At 39.2% G+C, this 13477-nt stretch overlaps 1 protein-coding gene across 2 annotated transcripts in view; it reads right to left on the reverse strand.

Annotated features, from left to right (window-relative positions):
- CSMD1 (CUB and Sushi multiple domains 1) overlaps positions 1-13477 on the reverse strand; it is a 1750344-nt gene that overhangs the window by 483148 nt on the left and 1253719 nt on the right. For both annotated transcript variants that reach the window (XM_067722119.1, XM_067722118.1), the window contains exon 8: positions 11736-11823. In XM_067722119.1, coding sequence (XP_067578220.1) covers positions 11736-11823 — 88 coding nt within the window. The remainder of the gene's footprint in view (positions 1-11735; positions 11824-13477) is intronic.

Below are 13477 nucleotides of genomic sequence, written 5' to 3' on the forward strand. Positions count from 1 at the left end.
ACATGCCTCTATTTCAAAAGAAGCTGTTTTAGATAACCTCACTGATTCTCTGACAAATGAGTCGTACTCCACTCGGGAAAGGAACTTTGATACTGAACCGTATGTTCTCCACTAATGGCAAGACTGGTCCTAATACATTCGATTGATTTCAGGCTACAAAGACGGTCCAAGTAAACTGGCCCTTCACTCCTAAGACGTTGTCAGATTGTACAGTTTGCACAGCCTTCCAGACAATGGCATCACCAGAGAGATGCATGTGCAGCTGCTGTGAATATCGCAATGCCTATTACCCCCCTTTTGATTTTCACACATAATGTGTCGTTTCTGGGTCATTTTTTCTTCTTATAGTGGCAATTTTTAGACTCATCTCCTCAAGTCTGAAGGCAATTTAGTACCACTAAGAATGCATTAGATGGATCTCTTTAGCCTAAGGAAATAATCTAATATTTCATAGGATTTTTAGATATTGTACTTTAATAACAGCACAACAAAGACCCCCTAACCGCGATCAGAATACAAGCAACATTAACGCCGTGAATGGGGCTTCAAATGACCAGCAATCTTCAGACTCTGAGAGCTCTCAGATGTGCAGCATTTAGAAGAATGTGTGAATTTTCCCACGAGGAAATTTAATTTGCATCTTCTGAGTATACCATAAGTTCATGGGGATCCACTATTTAGCAAAACAAGAGGGGTGTTTTTGTCTGACCAAGTAGAAATATTAAATCCTCAGATTCACACCCACCCATTCATACAGAGGCAGAAGCCACTACTGCACTATTTCTGGAAGGAACAGGTGGGCAGGGAGAGGGGATTCAAGTAAGCCTGGACCCGCATCAAGGCTCTAGAAGAAGCTGATCCAGCACTCCCTTCTCCCATCTCAGTTCATCTCTCTGTGGCCCCTCAGCCCCTGCCTGACAATCTCCTGATGCCCTGGGAACAGTGGCCTCTACACCTTTCTTTCACTTGACATTTGGAAGCCAAAGAGGACCCCGCAGACTCCGGGCCTTGAGCTGTTTTATGGGCTGTTCTCTTTCCTCTGCAGGTCCAGTGAGAGAGCCTGGGAGCTTCTCAGATGGAGGGAGGGGAGAGCGCCTGCAGCCTGTGGACAGCTCCAGCCTCCGCCAGGAGGGCGAGCAGGGCTGGAGGGCAGGACACACCAGCAATGACTATTTGTTTTCTATGGTGAACAGGCCCGGGGAGTGGCGGGAGTGGCAGGGGCTAGCCAGGCAGGGAGGGAAACAGTAGCATTAACCACGTGCTCGTGACAGGCATTCATCCAGGGCCCCGGGATGAGTCATCACTGGAGGTGCCTCAACCCCACTTTGAGAAAAACAAGACTCAGAGGGTCAACTGCTCCAGATCATGCAATACATGGATTCAAACTGTCTTTTTTTCTTACTCTGAAACTTATCACCTATACTTGTGATTGAGCAGAAAACAACTGCAAATACAGAGAGGCTGCACAGCAACGATTTTCCTCTAGGCTTGTATCTACTCTGTGCAAAGCCTTCCAATATTCTGAATCATCCTGCCCTCCTTGTTACAACAAAGTGATGGACTGACAATGGAAAGATCCAGGACAGACAAGGCAACCCGAGCCAGGGCTGGTGCGTGTGTAGCAGGTGCTGGACACACGGGGTGCTCCAGGCTTGCACGCGCCCTCCCCGTCTCCCCGTCTGGGCCTTGTTCTGCCCCTGTGGCCATGCAGCCACATCCCAGGTGCTGCTGCTGACCACAGCCATGGTTCTGGGGGCTCCTGACAGAAAGGAGCCCCCTCACCCAGGTGCTGGCTGGGAAGAGCATGCCAGTGCTCTGGGTTCCATAGCAGCTGCCTGGAAACGTGGTGACTATGGCCCTGCAATATGGAGACGCTCTGGGGACATTCCTGCCCAGTGGGAAACAGCGCTGGAGGGGTTGCAGTGAACAGCGAGGCCCCAGCAGTGCCCCCAGGCTGTTAAGGCACCTGTGAGACTGAGCCAGCCGGCTGGTTACTAAGTGTGAACGGCTTCCCTCCTATTCGCCATCCCTACCTTCTGGGCTTACTGCCATTTCCCTCCCTCCTGCTTCCCTGGGATTGAACTGCCCCAACACTTCTTACCTTGGGCTGATTTCTAGGGAATTCCAAATAAAGTGGGGAACCTGAGTCGATGATCAGCCTCCAGCCAAGCCCCAAGACCTAGAGAAAGTATTCGCACCTGGTAGGCCAGATGTTTAAATCGCTGTCAGTAAAACACAGCTCAGCTAGAACAGGAGCCTGTGTTCTTCCTGATTTCTCCTCTTCTCCTCTCATGCTCCTCAAAGCCCTAAATACACCTTCTCTGTTTCTCAGCATACCTCCTCTCTCTATCATCTGCCCCACTTCAACCCAATATGGAAATGTCTTCTTATTACAATTTCTTCTCCTCCGTCTCACATTAATACTGGGTCATTCCCAGAAATGATGTCTCATATTACCTAACACATTTAGCACTGTAAGTAGGACCAAGCCAATCTGAGAAAAGGGCAGATGAGGGATCCTGGGAAAAGCAGAAAAGGTGTCTCGGGGCAGGTGAGGCTAAAATCACACCAAGCCGTGTAGGTGTATAGAATCAAACCGTAAACACCACCTGCACAGCTGGATGTGCCTCGCTTCCTCTCATACCATTTTCTCTGTGCAGCTATGCGTTTGTTGGTTGGTGCGTTTGCTTTAACCTCCTTTCGTTTAGACTCAGCCCTTAATGTTTATTTTCACCTCTACGGAAGAGAGGCAGGAAGGGTTCTTCCACCTCAGGGTCTCTGCATGTGCTTCCGTCTGCCTGGACTGCCCCCACCCCACTATTTTGCATGGTGGGATGGGGGCAGTCCTTCTCATCTTTTGAGCTCAGCTCTGAAGTTATCTCCCCAGAGCCTTTCCCTGCTATTCTGTCTACAACAGAGGAATCCCTTTCCTGATCCTTCTTTGTTTCTCCTTTTATCTCAGGAGCACGTCACAGTTCTAAGGGCTCGGCTCATTTTGCTTAAGGAAACCAATGAATTAGTAAATACAAGGATGGGTTCCTCAATCTCCCTACCCATGGCCCCAGGTAGTGATCTGCGTTTTCTCTTCCCCTCTTCCTTTGGGAACAAAGACTACAAGCAGAGAAGCACAGCTGTGTGGCTGCCCTCACTTACTGCCGTGCTCCATCAATGCCCTGGACCCAGCCCTCCCAGCATGTGCCCTGCTGCTCTCTACAAGGTGGTCCTTCCCACTGGCCCAAGAATCTCCTGCTCCTTTTCTCTTGTCTGTTATCCAAGTCTGCTCTGAGCAAGATCTGATGAACTGTCCCTACACCAGACTATGCAATGGGACCCGATGGTGATGCCTTGCCCTCCCAGAGGGAGTCCACTTCATCAGAGCAAGAAGTTGCAAAGCAAAGTCTTGGTCCCTAGGATCCCTCCACAGCAAAGCCGCGGGAGCTCCACCCTGAGGGCACCCTCTCTGCTTCCCACAAAGGGCAGTGTTGGTTCTAGTTCTTACTGAACTCTTAACAGAAGTCTGCTCTGTAAAGAGAGCTGAGGAATTAATTTAAAAACACACATAAAAAACTGTAGATGGCATCAGTAGGCTAAGAACTGACAAATCCTCATTTCCTCATCTTCCCACATGCCTGCCACCTGACTTTCTCCCCCTCAACTTTTACAAGTAGGAAGATTAGGGAGCCCCCCGGGTGGAATTTAGGAAGGTGGTGCAAAAAGAATGCAACTGACAGGTAAAGGGCGCAGACTGGTTTTATCAATATACTGACCTTAGTCAAATCCAAAAACTACCTAACAAATTACCCTCTCTACTAACTAGCTAGCTACCATAGAATATAAATAAGGAAACATAGAAAGTCTCTAAACCAGCAATTCTCAGCAAGGGTCAAGTGCATCAGAACTGAAAGGGAGCCTCATAGAAGTTGTGTAAAATCTTATTAGACTACGGCAAAAACATGACCAAGAGACACAGAGCTTTATAGCTCTGACGGACCACAGAAATCATCATCATCTATTTCTGCCCATTCTTTTACAGATGAGGAAGCCAAGAAACAGAGAAACAAACTGTGTTAAAGAAGGTCATTTTAAAGAGTGTTAATATTTAAAGGATCCCTAAAATCCCATTTCTGATGGTCATGATAATATGGGTTATTGAAAAAAATCAACTATTGCATTTTGAAATTAAGAAATTGATGTATGCTTCAATATCAATGAACAATTCTCCCAGACAGCTATTTAAATGGATATTATATTTTGACAAAAATTAATTTACTATTACAGATACTTTAAAGACTGGGAGAGAGAGGAAGAATAGTCCATGAATTGTACTCGGTGGATTCTTTATCAGAAACAGCTTTAGCCACATAAATGAGATCTGAAACATTCCCAGTGTGCCCTTTTTCAAAGTGACGTAAAGGTTTCAAATAGTGTGAACAGAAAAATACTGGTTGTGGTATTTCATTAAGTAGTTCTTAAAAATACAGTCAATGCTCCTTGAAAGAGCAGTAGTCACTGGCAAATATCTTTGCTAGACTACTTCAGTTTCCTAGTAATAGTGAAAGTGAAGTGCTTGCATTCAGTAAAAGGCATAGAAAAGCGTTATGTTCCTTAAATATTTTTCAAATTCTAAAAACACTTTGGAGCCTGTCAGGGGACTTTGGTGCTGAAAATCCAAATGCAGGGTGTTAGGAAAGGTCTACACTCACCAACCTGTTTTATTGATATGGAGACCCTAGCAGGGATGTTCTGTCGCCCTCACCTTGTTTTTTCCACTTGTGCAGGTGAGTAAAGAAATCATTTACAGACCCAACCCTGCATCCAGAAATAAGCTAATGCTTGGGTTCCAAAAAATAAAAGACAGTTAGTTCTTTGACTGTTCCCCTGGGAACACTGAGTGCAAAGGGATTATGTCATAGGAGGTGAATCTTTTCCAACAGGAAACTAGCTTGAGTGTTTTTAAAATTTCCTGTTGCTCCCATTATAGTTCCCAAATTTTGCTTATTAACAAAATATGGACTTAATTCGAACTTTAAAACATTTTTAACTTGTTTATTTATTTATTATTTATTTCATTTAACTTGTTTCATTTATTTTTTTCTAGCTCTGTTGAGATATAATTGAGATATAATTGACTTATAACATTGTCTAAATTTAAGGTATATAGTATGATGATTTGATACATGTATATATTGTGAAATAATCACTATAATAATGTTATATATAATAATGTTAGCTAATGTATCCATCACCTCACATAGTTACCATTTTTTTGTATGCGGTGAGAAGTTTTAAGATCTACCCTCTCACAACTGTCAAGTATACAATAAAACATTGTTACGTATCATCACCATGCCATATGCTAGACCCCAAAACTTGGTTCCTTTTATTAGTAAACTGATTATTTCTTTATTTGATGGGGAAAAAATCAGGCTAAATAATACAATAATCTCTTAATAACAGTAATAATGAAATCTATATTTTCCTCCTGTTATTATGATTAGCAATGATGTACACAAACTATCTAGCAAATAGTAGGGATTCAGTGCCTAATACAGAATAAAGAAAAAACTAGTAGCTTATTTCTCTGTAATAATTATATTCCTGAAAATTTACCTGTAAATCAAAATTTTGCATATCAAAACAACACTTACCATTGCCTTACAATATGTAAATATACATGCATTTCTTATATAAAATAGAAGGAAATGACTTAAGAAATATTTACTGAGCACTCGCTATGAGCTGAGAACTACGCTGGGCACTGGGAATGAAACAATGAACAGAACCAAGTCCACTCCTTACAGAGCTTACATGCCTGTGGGAGAAAGAGCATAAACCTGTGTTATGTGTAGTGAGTTAACACTGTAAACACAGGCAGGTATAGTATCTTGGGTCCTGCTCAGTGCTGGGAAGCAAAAGTAAAGCAAGGAAAGCATAGAGGGAGTGAGGGGTGTGAATGAAAAGTGTGTTTCAGAGACTATGTTCAGGAAGAGGCACTGGTGCCAAGACTGGAAGGAAGGGAAGGCTGGATCATTATAAGATCTGGGTCATCCACGATCAGCATTTAGTAAAATATCTCTTATGCTATTATTATATATTGTGAGGATGGACAGTATCAACACATCATGGAAAACATAAATAAATAGAATCATAGAAATAAAGAGCTAAAGGGGAGAACTGATATTAATCAGTTCTAATATCAGAATTTCAATTGATACATCTGCTCCAACTTTAAAGTATAATTCAATTTTTCCATTATAGCAAGTGGAAAAAAATAGAAATCAAGAAAAACATTCCAACAAGCCAAGAAAGCAGGTGTATGTACATGATGGAGGGAAGGAGAGCCCCCTCCCCACCCAGATACCTCTCCACCATTCTCCCCATCCACGGAGAAGACTATGTTCTCTCACTGACACCCTGAACGTAGCAACAATAAAGCCTTCAGTAGCTTACAATTTACCCGTGTTTCCCTCATTCCTCCATCATTTAAAAAATAATTCAATGAAAGAACTTAAAATCAATTCTTAAGGAAAATAACACCATACTTATTTCCTGGTTTATACACAATCTCTAAGTACAGTTCTTAAATATTTTCACGTAAGAAGAGGCAGGTAGCTCTGTTGTCACTGAGACTGAACTACAACAGAGAAGTAATAAAACGCACCACAGCAATATTTTAATAGATGTACATAATAAAATCATCATTGTGTCACAAGAAAAAGAACACAGTTGAAGGTGGGAATTAGCAGAAATGAGCATCAGTTTATCAAGAGACTTGGGTTATAGATTTTTTTCTGTTTCTCACTGATTGTGTAGTTTTCCATTATGTACCTCAGTTTCTCCTTCCACCTGGCACCTCTTAACTTCATAAAGTGTATTATGCAAGATGCCTTGGGGAAAAAAGGGGGTCTAAGACATAGCAACAAAAGTTATTAACTTGAATGGTGATATACAAATGTCAATAATATAAGTTAAATATTTAGTTATGAAGTCATAACTATCACTCTTTCAACTCCCAAATTCCATTTTGAGCACAGGTCATGTTTTAAGAAAATGTCATTGATCTATTCTCTGACCAAGGGTGTTAAAACTTAATTGGTTTAGCGGAGTACTAATGAGGCTATGATGGTACATCCCTAGGGATAGGCTTGTTAGCTTCAATTTAATGCAATTCAACAAAAAAATAGTGTCTACCCTGTGGTGGGCACAGTAATGAGAAATAAAATAAATAATCCTTCCTCCTTCCTTCAGGACCTCATGATCTAACATGACAGAAACACACATCTAACATAAATATATGTTTCTATCATTCTAAGATGAGTCTAAGATGATAGAAACATAAATGGGTGTCACAAACACAAAAGTGCTGGGAAAAGTTGAAATAATGGGATGAAGCAAGGCGGGAGTGTCCTGCAAATAGAAGCCACCTGTGCAGGTGGAGAAGGGCAGAGAAGACTGGGATACACACCACCTAATAAAAAATAAATCCTAGGGAGGACCATGGAGCATCTGCCAGTACTTCCCAAGTTGGCCTCTCCAGGCTGCTCATCTGTTCTGTACTAGCCTGCCCTACCCTACTTGTGTCTCTGAGAACAACCATCATGAGAACAACTGAGAATAACCATCATGGGTGGTGTAGGTGGGGCAGGAAGGAAAACCATCCTTGGTGAAGAATGTGACTGGGGATGGAAAGCAGGAAGACAGACCCTGAGGGTACAGTGGCTAGTCTGAAGAGGAGGGAGTTTTAGGATAGGTACTGCAGCTCATCTAAGTCTAGGGTTGCTGCTAAATGGGGTTTGGCTATGAAGGTTACTGAGGGAAGTTCATATGAAAGAAAAGGAGAGACATCGGGAGGTCCCTATTACATATTACATACGATAAAAGATTTTAATGATACATCTTAGGATTCTACATGTACATAAAGAATCTGTAACATGTGAATGTATGTAGTGTTTATATAAATATATAATATTTATCTAATATATATGAAGAAAAGTGTAAGGTCTCGCAGTGAGTAGCATGGCTGCTGCTAGCCAATCAGAATGAGACACCCCTCTCAGTAATCAGTTAGGACAAGTTATCCCTCGTGCTGAGGAGAGGCAACCCCAGGCTGAAAGGCATGGCTTTGAACACTGGGCCTCAAGGTCGGATTTCAACCGTATCTTGACTCCTCACTTGGCTGCTTTGTGATGTCCACACACTGCACACCTCTCTCCAGGGGTCCTGCATGATAGGTGTGAAACCATTTAATCATTGTCATTTTCCTTATTACAAACCACTAAAGTCAAACCTTATTATAAAGTTTGAGGTCAATAAGACCCAGTTTCAAATCTCAGCTCTAACCATGATTGGATACCTTATTATGTTGAAATTCTGAATTTCAACAGCTGTATTTGCAAAATGGGAATAATTATATCTGCCTGTACACAGGCTATATATCCTACTAGCATAGGAAACAGATGAATAATAAATGCCAGTATCCATCCATAAACTCTCCATCTCTACTCCAACTCCATCCCTTATATATTTGTATTTGAATTGCTCCATCAATCTATTCATTAATATTCAGTTCTAATGAATACACTCTGTCTTTAAGAGAGCAACTGATGGTGAAGAAAATTGTCAGAAAATTGTCCATGGATTGATCTAAATTCAAATAAGAAAGCTTTGTATTTTAGGCTTCATTTATTTAGAATTCTTTATAGATAATACTGGAATGAATATTTAGATTTTCTAGGGAAAACAAAAGATTTCCAAAGAAACAAGAATAATAGTATAAATAAAATCAGATGAGGAATATTTTACCAACCTAATAAAGTATACTCTTTTCAAACAAAAACTGCCCCAAATTACACATAATTACAGTGCTAACTACAAATGAATTCCATCCACTCATCTTGACAATGTTGGTTATTAGTTTGGATTATATGTTAGTCATTCATTTTGATTATAAGAATTTAGAAAGAACTGAATTGCCTTTCATTAAAACCAGTCTCAAAAAGACTTTAAACAGTTAAGAACATCCCCTTTCTCTGTTCAAAACATGAACGTTTACAGTGAGCTTATCATATGCTAGGCACATCCACATGTCATTTCGACTAATGGGCCTAAGATACCTTTCCATAATGATGAAAATCAGAATGCTCTCCCGCTAAGATCACGAATAAGTCAAGAATGTCTCACCAATTCTATTCAACCTTGTAATATAGGTCCTAGACAGTTCCTCCAGGAAAGAAAAATAAATAAAATACATTCAGATTGAAAAGAAAAAATAAAACTGTCTTTATTTGCAGTTGACAGGATCATCTAGGAAGAAAGTCCTATGAAAAAAAAGTTGTAGGAACTATAAAAAAAGTTCCTAAAACTAGCTTATCGCAGTTCTGTATATATACATATAGGTATACACACACTGTACACTCATAGATGGCAAAATAATAATATTTACATTTTAATGTAATTTTAAGAAAATTTGATCTTTATATTATATTATTCAATTGCCATAAACTTGGAGACATGTAAACAGCATAGAGATTCCCCAGAAAACTAAGAAAGTGAAAGACTGAAAGTCTCAGCTGAGATACTCTGTCCCTTTCTTGACTCGTCATGCACACACCCAGCTGGATTTCCCCCCAGACTCATCAACACAGCCCCAATGGCCAATGCTTATCCTGAGTTAAACAGCTGCAGGAATAAGGCTGTTATAAGAATGAGATAGAGTAAAGGCCAGCATATTCACCTCAGATACTAATAAAATCTTCTTTTCTTGCCCTCCTGCTAAACAGATACTGGCCCTGAATGTTTCTGAATTCCTTGCTAACTTTTGAAGATTAAACAGTTTCTCTGGCTCTCTTTACCATACGATGCAATTTGAACAGTTTGCACAGTCAGACAAAATTTAATTTGCTTTGTTTTAAAACAGAGCTCTGCCACACAGACCAAGGAGGTTTCTGAGTTTCAGGGATGACAGAGAGCTGGATGGGCAATCTCCTCATACACAAGTGCCTTTGACAAACACCCTTTGAGTTCCTTTGCACCAGGCACTATTCCAGTCACTGATGAGGCAGAGACAATAAGATACTATCCCTGTCCTGCAGAAGCTTAAGTTGGGTGGAAGAAATGGATGTGCAAAATGCATAATGCAGAGTCACTGCTGTAACTCTAATGGAGTGATATGTAAGGCTTTTGGGAAGCAAGGTTTGAAGAACACTTTCTGGTAGGAGCTGACTTTTGAGATAAGAAAGGAATACACAGGACAGAAAGCTCCACGGGTTCTAGCCAAGAATGTGTAAATTTCATCTATTTGCATCATTTTAAAGGAGATCAAATTCTTGAATGCCTTCAACTGACAGCTACTTTACATTTGAAATCAGTAGTTTTCTTTCTTAGCTGACCACCACACTCACTGGACACAACAAACCCCCTGGGGTGCTAATAACTACTCATAATCACTCTTGCCCTGGGGAACTTCCTTGAGCGGAATGGAGGAAGCCAATGATGAAAGGCAAGGGTGGTGGGTCTAAAATGTAAACTATTTGTTCCCTGAAATTCCCCATAGATTGAGACTGAAGCTAATCTCCAGTTAAAATCAACCTCCTGCTCAGCTTTCTACTCTGATTCTACCCTGCTTTGTTCCCCATAACCAGAGGTCACTTTTCCGAAAACCACTTGAATAAGAGTCCCCATCTCAGGCTCTGCTCCAAAGGAACTTCAACTAAGATACTAACACCTTAATGTACACTCAAAGTTTGTGATATTTAAACTGCAAACATTCCAATTGTCTATTCCATTTGCAACATGACAGACACTACTATGAAGTCAAAAGTATTTCAGTAGCACAGCTATACACTTTTGTTTCCTTTCCATGTAAAAAAATTATATATCATTTTACCTACTTCATTACAGCCACCCTACAGATAATTTTATTATTTTTCTATCCTTTAAAAAAAAACACTGCTACTCCAATTTCACTGAGTAACATTTCTTCTTCCTTCTCTAATAGTATCACTACTTTCTTTCAATTTTCAGCTCACTTTAGTAGGCTAAACTCTACAAACACCTTTTCTTGTTTCTTTCTCAAAAATAGTGAGATTATAAGAAAGAAAAACATATTTCTTGTTCCCCTTTACTCTTTGATTTTGCAGCTTACTCCTAATACTAATATCCATCTTGAAAGTTGGAAAATGTTCAATTTCTTGAACTAACTGAAAGGAATGCAAAAATCTAGAAAAAAAATCACTATTATAATCACTACTACATTCATAATCTAACAACTATAAAGCATTCTCTAGTAATCATAATCTAGTAAAATGAATCATAACATCTTCTGTCATAAATTGCATTGACTGCCACTCACCTTCATTATTATAAAAGTTTATTTAATGAAATAATTATGAGGCTATAGTTAAATTTTTGTACCATCTATTTTTTAAAACACTAACAAAAATGCATTCGAATATGGGAAGGTAGCAAATTAAAAACAGAATAAAACCCCTGGAGACAAATTTTGATCATATCCATATAGAGTTAAATTTTTAATAATGGCTTATATACTGAAAGGTACAAACTCTGGAGTAACTGGAATTTTTTAGCACAATATGTTTTAGAATTCTACAGATATTATAGATGCATAAAAACTGAGAAATTGTATCTTTAAATCAAAAGGAAAAAGAATTAAAACTACAAGATGAAATTATATATGTGTTAGAAAATAACATGTTATTGTTATTGTTATCTCCTACCTGAAGTCCGAACCCGTTCTTCTGCCGTTTTCTGGAATCCCAGGATCTGGACACATGTCAGAGACCAAAGCAACACCTCCTTGAGTTACTGTAATAGAAAGAAACATTATTACATTTTCATGTAGCTGTTCAGAAAATATCCAGATAATAAATTTACATTAGGTAGATTTGTTTCTTAAATGCTGATGCCTTAACATGTGATTTCTTTAAGAATTAAGATAATTTAGCTAGATTAAGATAAATCTATTCTTATTCCTGAAAAACAGACTTCTTACCCAGGATGCCAACAGCCTTTGGTTGAAACTCTTTCCTCTACTAAAGAAGTCTAAATTTAATTTTAAAACATTTTCTCATTATGATCACCTTTATACGTTACAATTAATAGCATGATGGGAAAAAAGAGCACCATGCCATAAATACCGTAGCTTATATAGAAGAAAGCTTTCATTCATTCCCATGGTGAAATGGAGACGTTAATTATCTATTAAGATCTATACAAGAACCTGCTGTATAAAATATATATATATATAAATAAAACTCAAAAATTCAAAAAAAAAGATCTATACAAGAGATATTTTAAATAAAATTACCTATTAGCTTTTAAACCTCAAGCATGCTTATCATTGAAGTAAAAAAAGTAATGGTCTTCTTGTGCAGATGTGATTTTTTTTTTTTGAATCTGTTTTATGAAGAGCCTTCCCACCTGCTGGGATGTTGCACAGTCAGAATAGTTTTTAAAGGATTCATTTGCTTGTTAGAGTGGCTGCTACTCCAATAACTATCCCACTCTATCTAATTAGTGTAATCCAAACAAGGCAATTCCCTCTTTCTTTCCAGAAATTTGTTCAACGGTGGTTGTGACTCAATTCAGTTCAATGATGCTTGAGAGGAAGCCAGCAGGAGTGTTTCTGGGGAGACGTTCCTGTTAGCTCATAGAGATCATCTCTTTTTCACTCTGGACCTTACCATGTTTGAATTTCAAATGTGTAACTGTTGGTACCATCTTGCTACAGTTCAAAGATGGAGGCAACAGCATGAATAGAAGAGACTGAGCAAGAACCAGGGCCCCTGATATCATAGTTGAGACAGAAACATTGACCAACTCAGAAACCTACACTAGCTCTGAATATCCTGTTGGATGATTCATATATTTCCTACAATTCAAACTCATTTGAATACATGATTTTATTATTTGCACCTGAAAAGCATTCTTACAAATATAAATATGTTCACATATATTTTGAATAATACCATAAGAAGGAAAAAAGAGTCTGGGTAGATATTGAAATCCTTAAGCATTTAATTAAAACTATGCATAAAAATGCACTAATAATTATAGCAAGATTTAGTTTTTATTGCTAAATTAGGATGAAACTGTGATATGGATATAACCCTTCATTAAATACCAATCTTACCACAATATAAAATTTTCTTTCCTAAGTATTCAATGTTCTCAATTGAAAAAAATAATCCAGCAAGTTCGGCAGTGAAATGAGAAGATGGTGGAATAGAAGCTCCAGGCCTCCTTCCCCCATTGAAACATCAGATAAATAACTACGGGCTAAATAACTTTGTAGGAACCCTGAAAACTAATCAAAGATCTACAGCAACTGGCAAATGTCCAATGAAGAAAAAGCCACGTTCATAATAGTGGTAAATTTCAGGGAATTTTTACATGCTTTTGTCCCACACCTTCCCTGACATGGCACTGGTGAGAGGAAGGGGCCCATTTCCTGGTTCCC

The sequence above is a fragment of the Pseudorca crassidens genome, chromosome 21, assembly GCF_039906515.1.
Source record: "Pseudorca crassidens isolate mPseCra1 chromosome 21, mPseCra1.hap1, whole genome shotgun sequence".
Taxonomy (NCBI): Eukaryota; Metazoa; Chordata; class Mammalia; order Artiodactyla; family Delphinidae; genus Pseudorca; species Pseudorca crassidens.